The sequence below is a fragment of the Xenia sp. Carnegie-2017 genome, unplaced genomic scaffold (genome assembly GCF_021976095.1).
Source record: "Xenia sp. Carnegie-2017 unplaced genomic scaffold, XeniaSp_v1 HiC_scaffold_3, whole genome shotgun sequence".
NCBI classification, from domain to species: Eukaryota; Metazoa; Cnidaria; class Anthozoa; order Malacalcyonacea; family Xeniidae; genus Xenia; species Xenia sp. Carnegie-2017.
In genome coordinates, this window is record NW_025813493.1 from 8,629,412 (window position 1) to 8,653,734 (window position 24,323).

Consider the following 24,323-nt stretch of genomic DNA (forward strand, 5'->3'; position numbering starts at 1 on the left):
AGCTTGCACAAACATAAAGTTACACTTACTATCTACTTTGATGCTAAAATAATACAAAATCAAAACTCCAGTACAATTTTTCAAGAAATTGTTTTACCCATACATGTAAACAAACAATCTGTTCAAAAAGCACACCATAAATTTTACCATGGCGTTTATCTTTGTTCTTTTGGCTGAATTAGCGGAATTTAGAAAACTTGTTTACAACTATTGATAACAGGGCAGATCCAGAAGATTATGAAAGAGGGGGCCAAACTCTTTGAATTAGTTTGAAAACTGAATTTGGCCTGCCATTTTTATTATTATTCAATTTTTTTGGGTTTTTTTCTAGCAAAGGGAGGCTGCGGCCGCTTCGCCCTCCCCCCTAAATCCTCCCATGGATAAGTGGTGCTTCTTTGTATATTGTTAAAAGAATAACATAAGCATCCAAATGCATTTATATTCTGATTAAATAAAGTTTGCATCGATTTTCCATAATCAAAAAACAAGGAAATATTAAGCAAATAATGCTGGCAGCTAGCTTATTGATAAAAATACTTTACTTGGTAAATGTTATAGGTCAGCAGTGATGGAAATGTGTATGGAATCAATTCCAAAAATATTCTGTATGTTCGTCATGGTGTCACACCACTGCGTCCAACAGGACGTTTCTGGCGTGTCATATATGCCCCAAATTTGACGCATATTTCTGCTGGCCACAGGCTCATAGCTGGAGTTGATAAAAAGAGTAAAGTTTATTTCTTTAATGGTAAGTTTGTGTTTTTCAATTGAACGATATTTTCAGAAACATTTAGGACAATAGCCAAATGAGCTCAAACAATATTTCTAAAAGGTTGGATTATGCCCTTCAATAACGGAAATAATTAAGTGATTGTGAAATAAATAATTAACAAAGAATTGTTATAAGTAAAATAGCAACTCACATGAGTCGTATTTTGCATGCTAATCAATGATATATTGATATTATTATTGACAAAATTGTCCTTCATAAAGGTGGAAGCAAATTATCAACGTTTCCCTTCAATATTCACAATATCTTACAATATTTGTAGGTATGGAATTTCCTGAGGAAAGATACGTCATTTTATTAACAGACAAATACAGAAAAGGTGAAATTGGCAAATTCTCCGTAAGATATCCTAATCCCAAAATCAAATACAGCATAAACAAGCTTGAAAACTTCTTCAGTATTGATTCAAGTTCAGGAGTACTCAGCCTATTTATAGATGTTAACGAGAATAATCGGAATATGATCAATAATTCAAGATTCACAATAAGTGCAAAAGCTGGAAATGAAATCGCTTTTGTACAAGTAACCATTTACGTGCTTCCATTAAGCTTCGGAGATCCATTAGCCTTACCTGTTATGAATGCTGTAAAGAAGGGTCTAAAAGAGACCAAATCGATTGCTTTAAGTTATGGCAACTTTGCAAAAATCACACCAGAGTTACTTGACATGTTCTTGAAACAAATACCTTCGAGCAATCCTGTCTCGCGTATTTCTGCAGCAAAGACCAGAGTTGAGCAAGCCATTAATCTTGTCAAGTCAACGATCATAAACGCATATGGTAAGCAAACAATGATACAATTTTGAATAAACATGAAAAACAAAATAAATTCTAAATTTGTGATTGCATGCAAAATGGGCGGTTAACTGATATTTTACCGTAAAGTAATGTAGTGGCAGTGCATTTTTGGTGCGTTACTTATGACTTCTTTTATGGAGTAAGTAAATATATGGTACTTTTCTTGTTACATATAATTTTTTTAATAAGTACAATATTAATAAACCTTTTTAGAAAAGAAAAATGGCAAAGGTGCAGTACTTGGTTTCTTTCACGTTAATCAACTTTTCTCATCGTCTGTCCTGAAACTACTTTACAGAGAGTCAGATTGCCATGAGGTTTACACTTCTGTCAATTGCTCTTCTGATGCAAAATATCGTCGTATAGATGGAAGATGTAGCAACTTAAAATATCCTCTTGCTGGTGCAGCTGGGACACCATACATTCGGTTACTGAAAGCGGTAAGCTTTTAAGGCTCTTTTCAAAATATGAAATGATATGATTTAGTTATTGAAAATTTTAAATAGCTAGCAATAAAATATTGCCTACCTAGAAATTTATACTGATTAAGTAAGTTTAGCATTAGGAGACTTACTCCTATTGCTCAATGCACTTAATCATAAAGTGAGTGATAAAAAATGATTCTAAACCTTGTGTTGTTAATGATGGTAAAGTTTTGTAAAATCAGCAACTTACATGTCGAACAAAGGAATCTATCCTTTCTTATTTTAGAAATATTACGATGTGGATGGCTTGAGTGATCCTATTGGATACCCTAATCAACCAAATGCTCCATTAATGCCCTCGCCTTTTCAAGTAAGCAATGACTTCATTAGGGATGAAGTGGCCTCTTCTGCTGACTCAAATCTTACACCAGCTCTAATGCAATTTGGTCAGTTTCTTGACCATGACCTTGATCTTTCGGCAGGAGGTGAAGGAAGTACAGCGTGTCTCAATATAAGGTACAGGTTTTAATAAAAGTCTGCAAAATCTGATTTAATGAAGCGTAAGCATTGACGGATCAAGAGTAGGTCAGAATACATTACTGAAAATATGTAAAATACTTTACATATTTGTAGATGTAGAGTCCTGAGAAGGACTGTTGTTGTTGATGTTGACTGACGTTTTGGCAAACTTAGCGGTAGTCATCTTCAGAGCCAAGTGAGCTCTGAAGTTAAACCATTCACTTAAAAATACTTAAGAGCCAATCCTGTCGAGAGTATTTTAGTGTTAAATAAACTTTAGAAATTTCTAACCAACAGCGTTATTATAAAAGTATTTTGAAGTCAAAATGTAGCTTAATAATTTATTTTAACCTACTCTAAATCTACCACTGAACGTAACTAATGAAATAACTGTTGTTGCTCAAACTGTTACATTTCATTATGATTGGTTTGTTTGATTTTGCTATTTAATGATGAAACATAGAGATATTGACGCACTCCTGAAGCAACTAAAACGAATAAACGTTATCCAGATGTTATACATCAAAGTTGCAAAATGCAATTTTTCTGGCAAATTTCAATAGAAGATAATCATTGGTATTATATTTGACAAAAGAAACGCTTATTTAAGCATTGTGTAAATTCCTCTGTCGATGGGAGTTTGAAAAAGAGCAAATGCCAATTGATAGCTATTTATAGTTTCCTGCAAACTTCACACTCAAGACTTTGGCTAAAATTTTGTTTGTAAATAGAGCAGTAATGTATATGTTTTTCAGAGACTGTGCCATTCTTAAAAAAAGTTAAGTTCGTTTAATGATTTCAAAGCAATATAATTAACCATTATATTTTTAGTAGAAAATAGAACAGACATAATGAATTATCAATTTATTGATTTTAGTTGTGATGGATCTCCCAATGATTTTCAAGATCCTTGTTACCCAATTCTTCCTCTAAAAAATAATAAGCCATCATGCACCAGATTTGTACGATCTTCGGCTATGTGTCAAACAGAAGGTTTTCCCGTTGAACGTGAGCAGCTCAACGCAATAACTGGAGTGATTGATGGCAATAATATTTATGGTTCTTCTGAAAACACAACGAACAGTCTAAGAGATTTGAAAAGTAGGTTTTCTTTATTTTGAACTTTTTAATAGTAAACTTTATATTGGAAGTACATTTTCCATAAAAATATATTCGCAAAATGAACGTGATTACTTGCGTTTTTAAATTTTTGACTTGGTCAAATTGCTCAAAATTTTTTTTGGTTCAAACTTGTAAAAAATGATGGAGATGTTTGTAGTCAGAATAGTCTGGAACAATCCATTTTTGTGATGTGATGAAAAGGACTCGTAAATTAAAATATACATTCAAACAACCTTGGATGATGCTAAAGTTTGACTAAACCCAAACTTTATATCATGGCAGAAAATGTCCATTGAAACCCGATTTTAAATCACGATAATAAGAGGACAATTAGACTAAATTGAAAAATTTTATCACTGATAATGTGTACTATTTAGTTAGAGTATGTTATTAATAACAACATTTATAGAATGACTAAAAGTTTGAGGACGAAACATTGCATTATTCATCAAAAAATTTACAATATTTATGCGATGTAACATAAAAGTGCACAGTCTGTAGATTTGACTATCGGAATAAGCACATATTTAGTGGATCTTTAACACAGGGATGGATCTAAGATGGCTCTGTAGGAAGATTTTTCGATTAGATTATCGGAACCATTTTGCATTATCATGTCAGACGTTTTTATCTAAATTTTGGTACCCTTCATTATGGTTGGGATATTTCAAGTGTGCCACATTAAGCAAGTCTCACAATTGGCTTTCCCAAATTTTTTTGTGTGCGTGTTAGTATTTTGTAGGGGAAGTGGCATACCTCTTGCACCCTTCTAATCAAGGCTAGGAGGAGTAAACACCCGTCTTCCCTTTTCTCTAACTTTATCTTTGTTTTAACTCCACTTTATATTAAAAAAATTCAATTGTTGAGCCATGCAGTGTTGCAACTTGCTTGAACCGGTTCTGGGTTGTCGGCTTCATTGTCAGTATGCAAAACAAACCAGGTCAATTTCTCAAATTTTTACATTGTTAACAGCATTGAACAAAATCTTCCTGTAAAAACTGGCGACAAAGTAAAATCTTAATCTACTCTTTAAACATCAAGTAATATATCTGTTCTGCATATCAAGAAGTACATCGAGGTTGACTGCCAACGTTAAAAGATCTAAGACATTAATTAATGGGTCATTACATGCACACAATTTTCCACGAGTCATAAAATTTGATTATTTTTAGGCAACCTAGGATTGATGCGTGTATCGCAACGTGATGGAAAAGACTTACTTCCCGAGGAAGTGGACAATGAGATGTGCATCAAAGGTTGTTTTCTTGCAGGAGATGTACGAGCAAACGAGCAACAAGGCCTTACGTCGTTTCATACCCTTTTTCTACGGGAACACAATCGCATTGCAAAGATTTTAAAACAACTGAATGACCATTGGAATGGAGAAACTATTTTTCAAGAAGCAAGGAAGATTGTCGGAGCAACAATTCAACATATTGTTTACAAAGAATACCTTCCCATAATCCTTGGCCCTAATCCCTTGCCTTCATATGCTCAACATAATCCAGACGTGACTCCCAGTATCCTCAATTCCTTTGCAGCGGCAGCCTATCGTTTTGGCCATAGTACAATACGATCAGAATTCGATCTACTAAATTCTAATTTTGAGCCTTTAGCACCAGCAGTGAAGCTAAGGTTTATGTTTTTTAATAACACTATCACCAAATCTCTTGGTGTGGAGCCAGTCTTACTTGGTTTGGTTGGAAATATGTCTGAAAAGGTTGACCTCGTCTTATCGAAAGAAATTACGGAGCATTTATTTGAACGCGATGACTTTCATGGCGAGAACTTAGCTGCATTGAACCTGCAGCGGTCACGTGATCATGGATTGCCCGGATACAACCATTTTCGAGTATTATGTGGCTTATCAAACGCAAGCAGTTTCGATAATACAAGCAAAGAAATACAAGATCCAAATAATCGAGCCATTTTGAGACGTTTGTATCACGATAACCCAGACTTGGTTGAGTTATGGATAGCTGGTCTTGCGGAGGTTCCCTATCCTCAAGCAATCGTTGGTCCTACGTTAAGATGTGTCATACGAGAACAATTTTTACGTTTACGAGATGGTGATCGATTCTACTATGAGAATCCTGGAGTCTTCAAGTCAAGGCAACTGTCTGAGATAAGAAAAACTGGCCTATCTCGTGTGTATTGTGATAATGTCCATGGCGTTGTTTCAATACAAAGGAACGTATTTAAATCAGCTAAGGAATACGGCCATCGTGCGAACAAATTCCTAAGATGTCCTTGTGCCAGTGGAAAGGTGAGCTAAGTGCATTTAATAGCAAAGAATTATTGTTGGGTTCAGTTGTCCACCTTTATAAACATTTAATTTGCAATTCGTTTTCGGTTGTGAAATTCCAAAGCATATGACATGTTATACATTAAACATAAATATTTGATATTGAGCATCTACACATAGTACCAAATTAAGCGCTCATTATTTTAAATCTGATAAGTTATGCTACACTTAAGAATTGCAAAATTAACTGCATAGGCAAATTTTTATGCTGCCTTGGCATGGAAAAAACTATTTTTGATAAAAAATTCTAATTTGAAGAAAATGTTTAAATATCTGCTCTACAGAATTTGATTTTCAACAAAAATCATACCTTATTTTTGCAGTTTCTTTAGCAACCATGGGAAGTTGCCGCGCTCATTAAGAAGTCAAATTTGCAAGCATTACAAATATAAATTTCCCTTTCTTTACAGAATGTGAAAGTGGTGAACCCGACATTGACGAAACTAATGGAAACTGTGTTTGTAAGGCAAAATTAATGGTGTAACAATATACCATGAAATTGGAAGATAAGAAGAAATTGAATGCAGCAATTATTCGCCATTTACATTTAAAAATATTTCATGCTGATGGAAACAGAAAAGACTACATACATAATGTTTACGCATAATGTAAGTGGGTTTTTACGAGTATGTTTCATGATGCTATAATTTTAGTCATCAAGAAACTGCATGTTTTTGATGATGTTAAGTTATTATAGCAAAATTACTGATTTACAAAATTTCTTTAATGTACACATCCTAAAAAATAACTATCCAAAGGGTCGAGAGAGTGCTTATATGTTAATTATTAATGTTAAAGTACACAGCAGGAAAATGAGTGGGAGAAGTTTTCAGCAAAATCTTAATAAAGTTGTATATACCTATCATTTTGTGAAATAGCCAACCAAACTGAGAAAAATAAAACGTTTCATCAAAAAACTTAACTTTTCATCTGAATGTTTTTGCATGATCAATTGTTTCGCACAATTGCGTAATGCATATCTGGATGTTTAATAGTACAATATACGAGTACCTTGTTGTATCTTTTAACCCCAGATAATTGATAACTTATAATTGATATTGCGTAGTTTCTACTTCCAGTTGTTAAAAAATACAACAACAAAGTGTGTGGATATAACATAGATAAAATATGACATATTGACTGCCGTGCGTGAAATTGATGACTGTTGAAATAGATTGTATTTTTGGCTAAGTTTGCTGGTAACCTTCCCCTTTCTTTCTCTATATATTATATTACAAGATAAAGAGGCATATAGATGCAGGGATGACACCCCTCAATTACAAGTATATGTTGCCTCATTGGCAACAATATTGATAAAAAAAAATATATGTTGCTTCAATGGTTTTTACATTCTTCAAGCTGGATGTGGAAAAAATTATTTGTTAATGTTGCAGAGCGGAAGGTTGGAATGTTGGGAGTGAGAGTTATGAAATGTCGCGGGTTGATCATAAATGCTTCTTAATTATATAGAACAGCGTCAATTTCTTTACGCGTTTGCATGCATTGCAAATACTTTTGTGCACGCTGACAAGTTTACAGCTAACAGTTTACAGACTAGCTATTTATGCCATTCAGCATAAAATGTCCAAAGGAAAAGGTGTTGAAACTCAAACGTAACAAAGAAAAAACATTGAAAAAATGCTTAAAATTTCTTTTAGAAGAATAAATATATTTGCAGAACTTTATTTCTAACTATAGTGTAACTCATGTAAAAATAAGTACTCAAAAAACAAAAAGCAGACCCTAAACATTAGCATTCAACAGTTTCTACATAAAAGCATCATAATAATCATTCCCTTAAAGAAGGACGAATATAAAACAATGTGTGGCGTTTGCTGAAAGTTTAATGTTTGTTCAATTCATTGTTTTGTTTTTCCTACACGAGTGAAACAGCATAAAGAGGCTAATGTGAACCAACTCATTTAGTCCACAACCCACTACTATTAACATATCACATATAACGCAACTCTGTACTGGGTCCTGCCCTTATCCAGTAATTTCCAGTTAAGGTTAAAGTTTGCACCCCTTACAACTGCGTGGTTAGGAACATTTACTCCATTATTTACAAAAATACAAACCACTAACTATGGAAAAAAGTGATGAAACATTATATATTTTCATCTCTACCGCATCTTCGGGTAATTGATATCAATTGTTGTCGTCAGAAACGAGTCCATAAAAATCAGTTCAACAACAGAATACTTCAATCTTCTCTGAATTTCTGTGTGTCTCGAGCAAAAGAACAACTTCCTCTGGATCCACAGGAATTTATTGAATAAAAATAAAATTCCATGCAGCAAAAACGAAAGTAATTGAAATTATCTGATGTATCCCGGAAGTACCTGCTCCGCAACTTGGAGTTGTTTTATCTAAATACAATAGAAGCCCACCATTAGCTCATTTTATAAGAAATGAAGTTAAAATAATGTATGACGTATGTTTTGTTTTTTTGTTTTCACGAAGAACGGAAACTTTGGCAGAGGAAAAATAAGTAATAAATTATTTCAGCATAATTTTTGTATTAAATATCTTCGAAACAATAGTATTTGTTACAGGGGCGTAGGAAGACCGACTAATTTTTTTTTTGGGGGGGAGGGATGAATTTCGAAGGGTACTTGCCTGGTAAAATGGCTATTTAAAGTTTACATATATCATTCATAATGTTCAAATGCCTTACCATGCTAATATGACTCATTGAGACCAATATGAAAGTTCTTTATTGTTAAAATTTTGAAAAAAAGACTTAGTCTGCGTTCTTTTTTGAAAAATTCGATTGCGACTGTCTAATTAAAAATTGAATCTCTTATTTGTTTGTGCATATAATGCAAAAGTTTATAGTTGAAGCAACTTTTGATAGATTGTGAGTATTAAACAACTTTTGGAAAACTTTGCATACAGAATGGGATCTTTTAGCAAATGCATGATAGTAAATGGAAGCAGCAATTATACATACAACAAACAAAAAAAGTAATGAAGTAAACAAATCCCTTCCATGAATGTTAGAAGGGGGTGGGTAAATGTTAATACTAACTCACCAAATCAATCAAGCATAGCTGAATATATGAATATTCACCCCCCTCCCCTTGACTTAATGTTCTAGTTTGGCTCGTGGGGAAGCTAAATTTTCATAGTCCTTAAGACACTGCTCCTTTCCTTTAAGTGGATTTAAACGTGTGATTTGCAATTTTGATTCATAGAAAAATAAAGTTCGTTCCAATGATTTTTTCTAGATTAGTTTCATGTAGTTGCAATACACTTTTTCTAGAATTCCCTTACCTGGATCAGATCACCAGACCTACCAATCTAAATCACCTTTGTACCATCACAGAACCCCCCACACCTCCATGTCACTATAGGCACAACTTAGTATCTAGTTTACTTAGTTTACTGATTTGATGTCAAATCTAATTGCTGCATTGGCATCCATTGATAAACTTATTGAAGACACTTTCCTCAATGCACAGCTTATTTAAAAATCTTTTCGCCACGAAAAAGGCTATATACCTCACAGAAAAAGGAACATTAGTCAGATTTTTAAAGTTGGGGGTCTTGGTGCCATTAGCCACCCCCTCCCTCCCTCTGTTGCTATGATGCTGATTGTAGCAATTAAAGCATTAAATTTATAGTGCTACAGGGCTCGAAAATGTAAATGCATCTGAAGTTAGTTGCTGTAACAATTTTGACTAGCCTAGATCTGTCAAGTATTATTTTTTGCAAATACAAGTGTTGGAACTCAAAAATTAGTTTTTTAAATACCTGATAATGTTTTTAGTAAAACATTTTTTGCTGTTCCTTCTGATGTTCCAACTTGAGTTCCAACACTTTTCTGAGTCGGCTTGATGTCAGCTTTTCGAATCTCCAAAGATCTGCTATAGCAGATATAAGGTTCATGAATGCTTATACAGTCATACTTTCCAATATCCCATGGCTGAATGTGTTTTATTGTAAAAGTGCAAATTCCACTTTTCAGGTCTTTTATGTGACAAGTTGTGTTCAATTGTTTATTCATTCTTGATGACAATTTGAAGTATGTTATATTTTTTGTCAAATTCACAATGCATCTCAATTGAAGTCTTTCACCATAGCTGACATTCACTGAAGGAAGAGCTTCAAATATAAACTTTTTTTGCCACTCTAGAAAAAAAATCATCTTCTCCATATTCATAACTAAACATTTGTGATTATAATCACAAAATTGATGAAATACATAAAGATTGAGGAAATGATAGAGATTGCATAAAAAAAAGAAGCTTGTCAAAAAAATAAGAATTTTATTGATGACTGACCAAGAAGGCCTTTGTTGAATATAAAATAATCCTGGTTCAAATTTGAACAAGAAGGAACACATCTATCATTGATATATATAGGCAGTATCTCCGAAAATGGTGATATTATGCATTCCTCATTCTTCAATAACAGTGCTTTTTCAAACCGCGTTGTTTAGATAGTGCCAGCATACTATAAATGTAACATTTCAGGAAAGTTTTTTTATCATTTTGACGAACCAATTGTCATCTATATGTCAGCTGGCAATTTATGTCTGTGACAACGTACACAAGCCTTTTTACACGTCTAGGAGTCCATGGTGTATGTCTTCATTATCATTATACACACGAAAGATAATTAGTGATGAAGAGAATTACTTTTAAACCTGAACACAATATGCTATATAGTTGTATGTGGTTTGCACATTTTGATCCTTTATTGCTTTGAAAAATTGAAAAGTGTTTGGTTACGTAATTTAGCGACAAAATGACGTTCGTAAAAGTCGCTTCTTTGCGTGTTGACAGATGAGCACGCGAACGAGAAAATATCATTCTGATTATTTGTTGACGTTGCCAAAACTTGCATGGGTTGAAAATTTTTGGTTAAAAACTCAGAAAAAAAAGAAAAAGTGTATAGGACAAACTTTTTACATTTATGATTAGTTTGAGCTACAAATATCTTATCTATATACCATATTTATATTATATGCTGTTAAATAATGAATTGCATGAAGACAAACACTGAAACCCACACACACAAAAATAAAAAATTTAGAAATTGCACCGAATATTAAAATGAAAACTGTGTGTATTGTGTCAACTGGTCTCGTTATACACAACCGTTCGTAATGTAGGCTTAGATCAAAACAGTAACAGCTAACAAGCATATTAATTTACTTGTTCAATCACGCGATAAAAAACGATCAACAGTCTGTTTCTGAATCCAGTTTCATCATAAATTATGCTATATGCATCTTTTTCAACTTGACAGTATTTATCAAAGTGAACGACATATGTGCTTTTCTTGGACGAATGAATCGTGGTGTGCATTTCTCAGCAGTGCAACTAAACGTCTATAAACGTCATTATTGTCATTTCCTTAGAGCAATGTAAATATTACCACATAAAGTGAAGTTTAATACTTCTACTTTACCTTTATTCTTAGGAGGCTGCAGACAGCATTGACCATTCTTCAAAGCTAAAGCGATTATTATAAAAAAATATCTTTGATATATCGCATTCATAGCTCTATAACCCAGCACATATATAAAAGAATTTCCTTTTTTCCGTCAACATTAGTGGGATTACAAATGATAAACACAATTGAGACTTGAGTATGGTGCAACCAGCTCTCAAAAAGACGTTATCTTTAAAATTAAATATCGACTGACACAGTCACACAGACGATCGTCTAAACTGTATCGATAAAAGTTTCTTATTCGTGGCTCTTTAGTCAAATCTATATGGTAGCTCAGCAGACCATATTTAGTATAGAACTGAATCATTAATAACATAAGAGCTTAACAAATCAATATCACATCCGGACGTTTGAAAAAGACTGTTTACTGTGTAAAATTCCATCAAAATTCCTTACACGGTATACTTTAAACGTAGTTGACAAGTGATAAGAGACGTGTTGAATTTCGTGTTTGGCTCGTGCGAATAATTGCAGCTTTCGAACGTTTCGTTGCTGGTCAAGGTAATTTTTATGATATTATGCATTGGTGCATAAAGATAATTGTATTCCTTCTTTTTAATCATATGTAAACAAATTACAAACGTATAAATATATTCCTAGCTGTGAAATATTTATTTCACAGAGCGAAGATAATTACTAGACATTTAGACTAGCCTTGATTTTTTATCCTGTTAATCATATTAGTATTGAAAAGAATTTGTAAAATTGTAATTGTATTATTATTATTGTAAGGTCAAAACACGCTTGCTCTGGAATCTTCCACAGCTATATAGTGTTGCTCTTTAGAGTTCTGTTCCATGCAGTATCACAGTCAAACATTTACGGACTCGTTAATCATCAATTTTATGGATGTATTGTTTAATCCTAGTGCACGATTCAAATGAATACTGATCGTAAAATTTATAATCTAGCAGTATTTACGCATACATGCAATAGCTACTCAACAACTATACCTATGAAACAACACGTTCGGCAATTCAATTATTTCTTAAAGTTGTTTGATCTTTATTCCCATTAAGAAGGCAACAAAGTTCAAATCTGTGGACATATTTCTTTTCATTTCGATATTTGATATGTCAAGTCAAAGTCAATCCGACAATAGACCATATGAGCAATATGGAAAACAACAGAAACTCCTCACGTTGTTTCGTTAACAGAACATTTCATTTCCTGGACTGTGTCTTGGTATTTTAATCATCTACGAGAATGATTAATAAAAGAAACATACCAATATCAGGAAAAGTGATTTTTTCAAATATTGTATATAATTTAATTGCTAATTGAAATCAATGTAAAGCACGCTTGGAGGTCAAAACTGGTATCATCTCTCGACTAGAAAAAGACATTTGGTCGAAGACTGCGCATTATTCTGCAGAAGAAGAACGCGGCTTATCTTTGTTTTGGAGTAGTCAGGTATATTATGACTGTAAATGATACTTTGATATGAAATTCTCCATAGTCAATTTCAAACTATATATAGATACTAATGCATGATAATACATGGAGGCAAATCGGTCACACTTCGACTTTCTAATTCTTGCTAATAAAACTAAGTTGTTAGTACTACAGAGAACGATGACTTCAAAATTGGTTGAGACTGACTCCCATGTAACACGCATCTTTCGCAAAATGTTTAACCCGAAGGTAAAGGCTCGGGTAAGGGTAAAGATTGCCAAACGTTCATGAAAAATCATATAACCAAACTGACTATAATCAAGTAGACTGGAATCAACTAAGCTAACGATGATTAGCCAATCGGTAAAAAATCTGGTGCTCATAATCTCACGACAAATTGTTCACTCATATAACGCTTCTCAAATTTTATTGCCAATTTCGTTGCTTTTCCCGGTCAAAGGTTACAACATATAAATGAAATGTGACACTTCATACACAGACGTGAAACAGTATGATACTGTTCATAACTTGAAATAAACTGCTCGATATTTCTTCAACATGTCTAAAATAATCTGGAGAGCTGTGTTCACCTTAGTGGCAATCAGCAAATGCTTGTTTGCTGCATCTCACCTTGGTCCTATGGTCACAGATAAGGTAGCTATGATCGAAGAAGTATTGACTCAAACAATTATTTCCAACGCTGTTTCCCTTGTTTTTCAAACAACGATAAACTGTTTGCGTTATGGATGTTACTCTTATGGTTACTTTTCTTCAAGTTTGCAGTCACTACGCTTCCTAATTTTTCTGTAATTGTTCCACTTTCAATACTCATTTTGCCTAAACCTTGATATTAGCTGTATGAATGTCCACACACAGCACCAGCTCTCAAATTTATTCCTGCTCTGTAATTATCAGGCTACAGAGTACAATCATTCCATTCTTAAGAATGTAGTGTTTTGACAAAAACAAAAAGGAATTTGTACAGCAGAAGTTTATAATTTGGCTACTATACTATGCCATTGAATTTTAATATAAGTTTTTTGTTATAGCCTGAAATAAACAGGCTTTGACGAAATCTGTTTCAATTAATGACATAGATTTTATGTTGAAAATAAACAGGTGTAACAGTGCAATATTAGCCTAATTTCCTCCAATCTCAAAAATTTAAGAAATGAAGTATAGTTCATAATAAAAAATAATTATTTTGTTATAAGTTATTGAATGTACGAGGACGTAGCTGCGTTGTACTGTTAATAAGACATTTCTTGGCTTTGTTACTCAATTTGCATTTTGGTATTTGGTTGTAAGAAAAATAATTAAAATGTGTATGTTGAAATGAAATGATTAATACTTGTGGTTTTCTTTACTTGGTAGGTTTTTCTAGATGTGACAATCGGAGGTGAAAAAGCTGGTCGCATCGTTATCGGATTGTTTGGTCAAGTAGTTCCAAAAACTGTGAGAAATTTCGTTGCCTTAGCAACTCATGAGGTGAAAAATAGCTTCGTTACTACATTTAACCCTTTATTTTGCAAAGTTTTTGAAAATTTTTTGTGCACATGTCGTTTGGTCGTTATTGCTAATCGCCTGATCTGCCATATGAAGGGCATGGGCGTACTTGACGGGGGGTAACCCCCAAAAGTGGGCAGACAAAGCCAGTTGGCATTACTTGCTGAAAACTTGGGTAAATTAGGTCATTTAAGATTGAAATTTTCCCAACTACCTCCATCAAAAAGGTTTCCTCGCATGCCCATGGTAAAGGGTTAGACTCAATTTAAAAATTACATGTAGTTTTTTGTCAACAATTGATCTAGTTGAACATTGAATACCGTATGAAAAATAGAATTTATGTTTTCTTTGATTGTGTTACCGAATCACTTTGTCTAAACTTTAAGTTCAAAAAAGACTGACCAGACCCATGATTCAAGCAGTTTATATAATTCTAAACTACTTATATCTTGTGTTTAGGCTGCCCAAACATTTCATATTTATTCAAGTTGCTATTTATTTAGAAAGGATTTGGTTTCAAAGGGAGTATTTTCCATCGAGTGGTTAAAAACTTTCTTATTCAAGGTATGATAATATATTCATAGCGATCAACAATCATATATCAAAATTGTTGACAATATAAGGCATTATATAACTGGGTTAGGAGTGATTAGTGTAATAGCAATGAAAAAATTTGAGACTAAGTCATTGCAAGAAAAGAAGAAATTTTCTTAAAAAAATCATGATGCTAAATTTAAAGCATGTAAAAATCATTTTCATTTGTTTCACATTTTAGAAAGGTCACGTCTTTTAGTCGACTTCCACTCTACTTCAAGCATAAAAAATTTTCTTGGCTATATATTTAAATAATTAACATACAATTTACTGATCCAACTACAAAAAAGATTACACAGCTCTTGCTTTTTAGTCAAATAAAAGTTCTCACATGCAACAACAAATCAAATTCCCATTACTATGGGTATGGATATAAAGTCAAGTTGCGTTTTAAAATTCTGTACTCCTTTTTCAGTATAACGATACGATCTATGTGTAAGTTTACCAAGATTGTAATTCACAAGATCTGGATACCCTAAATTTTTCATGTCAAAATCATGAAATAATCTTATGTATGCTGGAAGGTGTAGAATATTTTCACAAAGAACTTTGCAGAAAAATTTGATACATTTTGGTAGGATGTTATGATAATCTTTATTGATTTGGAGAGTATTGACAGCTCATCACAAAAGTGTGCCCAATAAGAACATAAAATACCTCGAGAAAACATTTCTGATCAGATTTCTTGTTGAGTTTTGTAAAAAATAATGGACTTCGTAGGAAAAAGTCATGCATGCATGCATCAATATTGACCCTTTCTCCTTCCCCGATTATAAATCTTGCAGAACCAAATAACCAAATTGCCGCAATTAACACTTACGTACATACGTTCCTGCATTTTTGCACAACTTTTCATTTTGACTAACGTGAAGTACCTATAACGATCAATAATTGGCTTAAAATTTATTTTAGGTGGAGATATCTTGCGTGGTGATGGAAGAGGGCGTAAGTATTTAAATTTATTTTATTTTTTATTAAAGTATCTGCTCCTATTTATAGTAACTCGTCATTGCCAGCGACATAGCTCAGTGAACTGTAATATCAACTGAAACGCTAATAACGCCGCCATCTTAAAGATGAAAATGAACCTTGTTTTTCTGAGTTTCAGATTTAATAATATTGTTTTGGAAAATAAACAGCGATATACATAAAATGCAGTAGTAAAAATTACCATGAAAAGTTTTACCTCGTGAGATTTGGTAATAAACGTGAAAACGTATGTATGATTACATCATAACTGGCTTTAAAATAGGCACTAATTTTAGAGATCATGTCATCAGATGAAACACAAGCTGTACTACTAGTTGATGCTACCAATGCTTTTAACACTATCAATCGGCAAGCAGCACTACATAACATTGCAATGATTTGTCCCTCAATATCAACTGTACTAAATAATACCTATCAAGTGCCAGTTAGGCTGTTTGTTACTGGAGGAGGAGAAATTCAGTCAGCAGAAGGGATTACACAAGGGGATCCGCTCGCAATGGCAATGTATGCACTTGCAGTTACACCTTTGATTCGTAGGCTTAGATCAGAAGAACCAACTGTCAAGCAAGTGTGGTTTGCTGATGATGCTACATGTGATGGGAAAATAAAGTCTTTAAGAAGATGGTGGCAAAACATATCTGACATTGGGCCAATGATGGGTTATTTTCCAAAGGGAAGTAAAACGTATCTTGTTGTTAAGTCACAGCACTTGGAAGAAGCGATAAACCATTTTGGAGGAACAGAAATTAATATAACAACTGAAGGCCATGGAATGTTGGGATCAGCAATTGGCTCCAATTTGTTCGTCCATGAGTATAGGGCAAGAAAGATTAGGGTATTTGTGGAAGAAATTGAAAGTCTTTCAAAGGTTGCAAAACGTTATCCCCAATCAGCGTTTGCGGCATTTTTTCATTGTATAATGGGAAAGTGGCGCTATATAATGCGAACAGTTGAGAACATCAGTGAGTTATTTCAACCTCTGGAAGATGCAATTTCGCAGACATTTATACCATCACTCACTGGAAGAAACCAATGCAATCCAGATGAGCGAACACTCCTTTCACTTCCTATACGATTTGGTGGTCTAAATATTATCAACCCAGTTAAAAGTGCAAATGAAGAATATCTTGCTTCCAAAAAGATCAGCCAATGCTTGAAAGACATGATTGTTCAACAGAAAGAGATACTTCATAAACCTCAGTTACAGTCAATCAAAATGACTTTACGAGAGCAAAAGAAGAAGAAAGTGGATGATATGATCCAGGAAATAAGAGATAGTTCTACGCCAACAATGCAAAGGAAGCTAGATATACTGAGCGAAAAAGGATCGTCATCATGGTTAAGTGTACTTCCATTGCAAGATCAAGGCTTTAATTTGAACAAAGGGGAATTTTGAGATGCATTAAGTTTACGTTATGGATGGCAATTGAAAAATACCCCTCTGCACTGCATTTGTGGAAAGGCTTTTGCAGCCGATCACGCGATGATATGTCCTCATGGTGGTTTACCAATAGTGAGACATAATGTAGTTCGAGATATAACAGCACAGTGGATGGCAGAAGTTTGCTCGACAGTTGTGAAAGAACCACAATTACAACCTCTTTCTGGGGAAGTGATATTAACTCGTACAGGCAATAGACAAGAAGAAGCGAGACTAGATATTCGTGCTAAAGGTTTTTGGTCTAGACAGCAAGATGCATTTTTTGATGTAAGGGTATTTCACCCAAACGCGTCGAGCTACCAAAACGCCAATCTACCTGCACTCTATCGTCAGCATAAGATGGCTAAGAAAAGGGAATATGGTGATCGAGTAAGAGAGATTGAATATGCTGCTTTTACACCACTGGTCTTTTCAACATCAGGTGGTATGGGGAAAGAGACTGCAATTGCTTATAAACTGCTAGCTGATCTGCTGGCACAAAAGAGAAAGCTGCAATATGGCATCACGCTAGCGTGGATGCGTTGTAAACTGTCTTTCGCACTGATTAGGTCAGCAATTACTGCGATACGAGGAAGTCGATCTGCCTCAACTCGCGAACATACTTTAAATATTGACCTAGGTTATTGGGAAAGTTGTCTTTACATTTGACTGTCCCTTTATCATGGATATTTTTAAACACTGATTTTAGTCATATTTGATTCAGTTTTTTTAACATTTATATTTGTAATAGATAATAATGATCACAATAAAATACGTCATTTGACTTAACACTAATTTTAGAGATAGCGTTCCAGTTTATATTACAGTTCAGTAATGTATACTGCTATACCTCGAAGTGTGCGTTTATTGAAGGAGTGGGTGGAAGGGAGTTGTTGTGTTCTCGGTAAATATCTGACTACCTCAAAAGTTTCTAACAAAAAATGTTAGTTTTAAAACTTCCATTTTTGGTAAACTCTATTCGTCAAAAGACCATGGTCATCTCTCTGATTGTTTTAAAACTGCCAGGCTACATATAACACTTCACTAAGCAAAATGATCAAGTCATGCCATTTTTCATTGGATGAATTTGTTTGTAAATTCTTTATTTAATTAATATAAGTCATCAAATTTGTGTGTGATGTAGCTAGAACATAGTTTTTTTTCCTTTTTGCTGTCAAAATAAATCAGTGCGAAGACCTCGGAAGGAGCATAAAAGTGTTTGGGGGGAGCACATTTTACAAAAGAAATGTGCCTAGCTCACCTTTCCACTGCTTCGGATGCTTTGAATCATTGCTTGAAAAACAATAATAACTGTCATCTTTAATTAGAGAATCAGATTTCTTAAGTTACAGACTGCATCAAAAAATCAGATAGACTCATGGTGTAAACATTTATAAAATGTCTATGTATGTATTATATTTGAAAAAATGCTTCAGTTCTTTTTGCCTGGTAATCTCTGTAGTCACTGATTTGTGTTATGACATGACTTCTGACAATTTGCTGTATGAAAGAGAAGGTTAATGGTTGTTTCAAAAAGTGAACTGCTGCATTGATAGTAATATCTATTATCACATTAATTTAATGTCTTGTATTTATAGGAATAAGTGTATATGGTGAAATATTTGATGACGAGAATTTCAAGCTTCATCACTATGGTGCTGGCTGGATAAATATGGCAAATTTTGGAAAAGATTCAAATGGCTCTATGTTTGCTATATTCACAGTTAACACTCCCTGGCTAAACGATCGTCATGTTGTGTTTGGAATCGTTCTTCAGGGAATGGCAAGTATTTAGTTGTGTAGCTTTCTTCTTTTTTTTGATAGGCAGCTACATGCAAAAGTTTTGTGTCTTACAGTATTGAACTGCGTGTATTATGAAAATATTTTATCATTTGTAATAAAATTTGGAGCTAAGTAGATTTGTATGTAATTATTAGTTTTTCTGATCTGAGCTTCTTCAGTGGGACTGAGAAGAGTTATAATTGATCTCAAAAATTTGAGTGCACAGTTAAAATTATAGCAAAAATAAAATGCGTTGTAAAGTTCCACATAGAGCTGAATCCACTTAATTACAAAACTGACTCTTTATTTCGTTCCATTCATGTTATAGCTTCTTACACAGTAAAAATAGATTGGTCAAAATTGAAAAAAAAATGGTTATTTGAATGCACCTGAGAAGAACAATTGGTCAAAAAACAAACAATAAAATGGTTAAATTTACCAATTTATTTGACTAATTTAATTTGGTTGTTTTATTCAAACATTAAAATACTTACTATCTTTAACGAAATACATTAATGAAATTAAATTCGATGAAAATTTGACTAAATACAACAATCTGTTTTCAAGGATGTGGTGAAAAAAGTCGAAAACATGGAAGTTGGTTTTGAAGACAAACCTCTGACGGAATGTGCCATTGCAGACAGTGGAGTTTTGCCACTAGATAAACCATTCCGTGTGGAAAGGAGACCAGTCGAGTTCTAAATGCAAAATTCTGCTTAAAGATTAAAGCTTTGTAAAAAAATATGGGCAACTTTATTTCAAAAGTACATTGCAATCAATTGCATTTTATGTTGTGTATAAAATTAGTTGTTTTCTGGTTTTATTTACCGCTCAAATTTAAATATACCCGCTCACATGCGTTTTATTTTTAAGAGTTTGATGGCCACCTTAGCATTTGGGAAAAGCACATATGACTTGCTAAAATTCAAAGGCATTGCTAAAGATTTTGATTTTATTTAGTTTTATCAGTTATTGGTTCCTGTTATAATCCGTCCGATGTCATCTAATAATTCTCTGATCTGTGAAGAAAAAAAGCTAGCCACAATTTTTCAATACAAATAATTATGTATTAGCTACATTTGAGCATGTTGTATATTCATAATATTAGAAATTAAGACTCTGTAAAATATAGGTTTTTCAGTTGATCTTAGCAGTTGACGAATCATAAAAGATGCTGTGAGTTTTTAAATAAAGAGTATTGCAGCATACATTGATGCACATTTTTATTGCGCATCAAAGATCCTCACTATATACATCTATAACGGGGTAGATAAAAAACAGGCGCGGACGACGGACGCGGACGCGGACGGCGGACGCAGATGTAAGACGAACGTCTGTTTGTACGAGCTTTATCTTTGAGGATATATTTTTTGACCTCATCATTTAAAGCAATTAAACATGCATATTTCAATTTTCAGTCAGTCATATAGAGTGTAACGCAATGAAACCTCATTGTATTTTTTTCGTGTTTTGTCAATGGCATTTCACTCATTTTGGCCTTACGTGCGTGAGCGTGTTCATATTTACTGCACTGATAATGATTTCCGTCAACTTGTCATTTGGCAAAGCAGTACGTATATTGCAGTTTTCAACTTGAACTTCCTTTTGAAAGCTGAGGTTAGAAGCAGTTGCAAGTTAGTCAGTGCGTCAGTTACAGCTTGAAAGTATACTTTAATCACATCGATTGTACATCATGTCCAAACGTTTGTACTCGGACATTGTAAAAATTGGTTATGAATCGACTGATTCCAGCGAAGATGAAATAGGTTGTCATGCATAACATAACAGGTCAATCAGTACGTGAGGTTTCATTGCGTTACACTCTATATGACTGACTGAAAATTGAAATATGCATGTTTAATTGCTTTAAATAATGAGGTCAAAAAATATCCTGAAAGATAAAGCTCGTACAAACAGACGTTCGTCTTACATCGCCGTCCGCCGTCCGCGTCCGTCGTCTGCGCCCGCTTTTTATCTACACCCATCTATAACCGCTAAATTACTGTACTCTCCCGATAAACTTTTCATCACGGTAACACACAATGTTTTTTACCTGCATGTGTGTCACCGTTTGACCAATGAGACCTTGCGCTTTGCAAAATTTAATTTTTGCTCGAAGAGCATCTGTTATAGGTCATCTTTCATTTGCCTCATGCTGATGTATAGTCTCCTCGATAGTACGGTGTATACACATAAGATTTCAGAGTTGGAAAATACTGCAGATCTCTTATTGAAATGACTCGCTTGCATCACTTTTTCTGGTATTCTTTCTACTCATTTTGACAAAAAACATTTTACAGTGCAATTCAAAAGCAAAATGGAGCTTAAGAATTGGCGGATGGAACTGGTTCAATTGGTAGTAAGTAATTAAGCTTTGCTTAACAAATTTTTGCATTTGCGTTTTTTTTGCAAACATTGTTAATTTTCCAATTGGCAGGCATAATTATTTGCATAGCAAAAAGAAATAATGGGTTGGCCTACCTGCGCTGCTGCTTGTCTCGGATTTTTATCCTAGACGATGAAGTAAATTTCAGTTAAATATCACGCACGACTGCAGTGCTGAGTGTTTAATGTCATTCAAAATCCTTTATTGAACTAGTAAAAATTTACGTAATTCCAAACAATTGAGAGCTTACACATTAAATCTCAAATTAATACAAATGACGCACAGCAACATAAATATATTTATCACAAAAATTGTCTTAATGGGGGAAGACTTTTTTAACCACGGTAAACATATCGTCACGGCTTGCATGCCAGATAAATATACAAGAATCATGATATGGGTGGACGCAGTAGCAAAGCTAGTCCAACTTTTTACTTCAGATTTACAAATATATTTCGGCGTTCACTGATTTAAAACAATCAATTTATGAAAAAAGTCATCGTAATGATTCAAAATTTATGTAGTCAAGCTACATCTGCAGACTGACTTTGCTTCAAAACAAAAATATTTATTGTTTTAGTTACTATTGGTATTGGCGTCATGGAAGATTGGGTAAAATCAGTGACAGCGATACTATTTGTCAGCGCTTGTGGGGACTGGACAATAAGAGAGCTGTTCAAGGATTTCATTATGATATTCTTTTGCAGTCAAAAATTAGTAACAACTCCACTCTGGACAAAGCAACTAGACCGCTATTTAGTTTTGTCAACTTAACTAAGCTGAAGAAGAGACGTACTTACAAAGCTTTTATTAGTAAGATGGTATTACTGTACTCCAGCGTCATCACTTTAATTTCATTTAGTATTTTTCATACAAAACTTTTGTTGTCTTCATTATCATATTGTTCTGATGCGTCTGTTTCTATTCAATAACATTCTACAAAAACTATGGCAAACTAAAAAGTAGAAAGGATGCAGGCACGTAGCCAGAACGATAATTGGAGAAGGGGCATATTCTTACATGCATTTTTAGACATTTTTATTCATAATCTCGCTTAACGATCGTGTTTTTACAAAATTTTTTTATGGGTCACACTTTAGCCATGGATTTTTTGGCAAAAAATTTGCTTGGACTCATTAATTAAGGGCTTCCGTTTCAACCATGATTTAAAGTAAAAGATTTTTAAATAAACCAGTATTTTAAATAAAAAAATTTAACTTTTGCTCCACAAAATTCCAGGACTTCTGGAGGATTTACAACCATCAAATGGAAAGAAAATTGATGAAACAGCAATTTCAGAGAATATTGAAGAATTGTTGTCGGTTGTAGTAAAAACCCACATTTTTAGACAATTGTACTGGTACCTTGTGAGAAATTCGTATATTTACCCCAATATGGTAATTATTGGAAATATTTTTATATTATGAATGAAATTTTGCTAAATATGTACCTATTTCATGACAATCCTTCTTGTCCACATTATAGGCTCAGTTTAAAGACACTCTTCGCAATTTGTGGTTTAACCAAGGAAAGTCGACCGACAACAATTTGACTGCATTTCAAAAAGTTTTTGTTGGTGAGAACGTTGACTATCCAAATGAGCTATCTGTTCGCAATTGGATCCAGTTTTATTTAATGGAGAGAAAAGGCTTGAACTATTTTGGAAACTTAAACTACTACCAGTATGACGTAAGTTATTGGTATGAAATTATTAGATCAGTATTAAATCATGAACCAAGTTGAACCGTTCTCAAGATTACGATATTGGGCAGTAATACTATGATGCAATTGTTTTTAAGCTTATTCTATATAATAATTATCTCGTGTTTTCAAGCGTATACACATTTAAGTAACGAAAGTATTGGTGAATATCAACAATTAATCACAAACCCCGAAGCAGCTAATAGCTTTAGACTTTTAGTTCAGGTGCTGAAAATAGCTCCCTATTTGTTTTTAGCCTAAAATAATTTCAGTGATGTTTACATGGAAAGAAGGAACGCCACTTGCAGACAACATGCTAATTGGGACGTCACCTGAGTACGAACTTGGACTGTACACTTTGTGTTTCTTTACAAATCCAACTAATGATTGCGAGTGTAAGACAAACACAAAGAAAATCATTGTGAAGACTAAAGTATCCAACAATAGTTTAAGAATATTAAACTCTCGCTTTGAAATAGAAGTTTAAAATGATAGCTTGCTCTTTATGCATATATATATATAATTAATGCACTGAGCATTCGCAAAGTGGTTTTAAAAATCAGTTTATGTACGAACATATACCATCAAAGAATCAAAACGACAAAATTTAGTCATCTCATTAGTATGAATTGACTGAAATATATGTTGATGTGCCATATATTGATGTGTCATGTAAGAATATTATGATGTAATGATGTTATTATAAAATTGTGTGACAATCTGTCATGATTATTGTTTTCATATATTTCTGAATTCATCATAATTTTATTTCCTCTGTAGATTATAGTCTCAAAAGTTAAATATCTAGCAATAGAAAAAAAGTTTAAAACACTAAAGAAGCATAGACTAATCCTGAATGACAAAACAATGAATGAATTGGAAATGTACATAATGCAAGACGACGTGAACAATTATAGTTCTTGCATGTAACTCACGATGACCAGGCCTTGGATTAAATAGTGTAGTTAAGGTGAATGGCCACTTATACCAAGTATATGGGACTATAATAGCTAGTACCTTCTAGCAGAATCTACACGTACATCTATTTTCACGCTTTTTCTTAGCAATTTTGTTCGAGCGCTTTTTTATAAATTATTGTGAATTGGTCTTTTCTTCGCTACATCAATTC

At 33.6% G+C, this 24,323-nt stretch overlaps 4 protein-coding genes across 4 annotated transcripts; 3 read left to right on the plus strand and 1 right to left on the minus strand.

Moving 5' to 3' along the window:
• The first annotated feature begins 4,830 nt into the window (after positions 1 to 4,830).
• On the plus strand, positions 4,831 to 6,879 carry LOC124454446 (peroxidasin-like). The gene is made up of 2 exons (XM_047005256.1): positions 4,831 to 5,918; positions 6,368 to 6,879. Exons 1-2 carry the CDS (start codon positions 4,839 to 4,841, stop codon positions 6,431 to 6,433), a joined length of 1,146 nt encoding a protein of 381 aa, XP_046861212.1. The 5' UTR covers positions 4,831 to 4,838; the 3' UTR covers positions 6,434 to 6,879.
• Positions 6,880 to 7,605: 726 nt separating this feature from the next.
• On the minus strand, positions 7,606 to 11,718 carry LOC124454104. The gene is made up of 3 exons (XM_047004915.1): positions 11,376 to 11,718; positions 9,714 to 10,091; positions 7,606 to 8,326 (listed from the first exon to the last, which is right to left on the minus strand). Exons 1-3 carry the CDS (start codon positions 11,464 to 11,466, stop codon positions 8,226 to 8,228), a joined length of 570 nt encoding a protein of 189 aa, XP_046860871.1. The 5' UTR covers positions 11,467 to 11,718; the 3' UTR covers positions 7,606 to 8,225.
• On the plus strand, positions 11,559 to 20,315 carry LOC124454176 (peptidyl-prolyl cis-trans isomerase B-like). Its single transcript, XM_047004983.1, has 9 exons — positions 11,559 to 11,584; positions 11,676 to 11,688; positions 11,837 to 11,921; positions 12,757 to 12,833; positions 14,190 to 14,303; positions 14,825 to 14,885; positions 15,828 to 15,860; positions 18,924 to 19,108; positions 19,675 to 20,315. Exons 1-9 carry the CDS (start codon positions 11,559 to 11,561, stop codon positions 19,807 to 19,809), a joined length of 729 nt encoding a protein of 242 aa, XP_046860939.1. The 3' UTR covers positions 19,810 to 20,315.
• Positions 20,316 to 20,800: 485 nt separating this feature from the next.
• Positions 20,801 to 23,913, plus strand: LOC124454178 (poly(U)-specific endoribonuclease-A-like). Its single transcript, XM_047004984.1, has 6 exons — positions 20,801 to 20,873; positions 21,346 to 21,466; positions 22,074 to 22,306; positions 22,733 to 22,890; positions 22,979 to 23,182; positions 23,451 to 23,913. Exons 1-6 carry the CDS (start codon positions 20,801 to 20,803, stop codon positions 23,679 to 23,681), a joined length of 1,020 nt encoding a protein of 339 aa, XP_046860940.1. The 3' UTR covers positions 23,682 to 23,913.
• Positions 23,914 to 24,323: the final 410 nt, after the last annotated feature.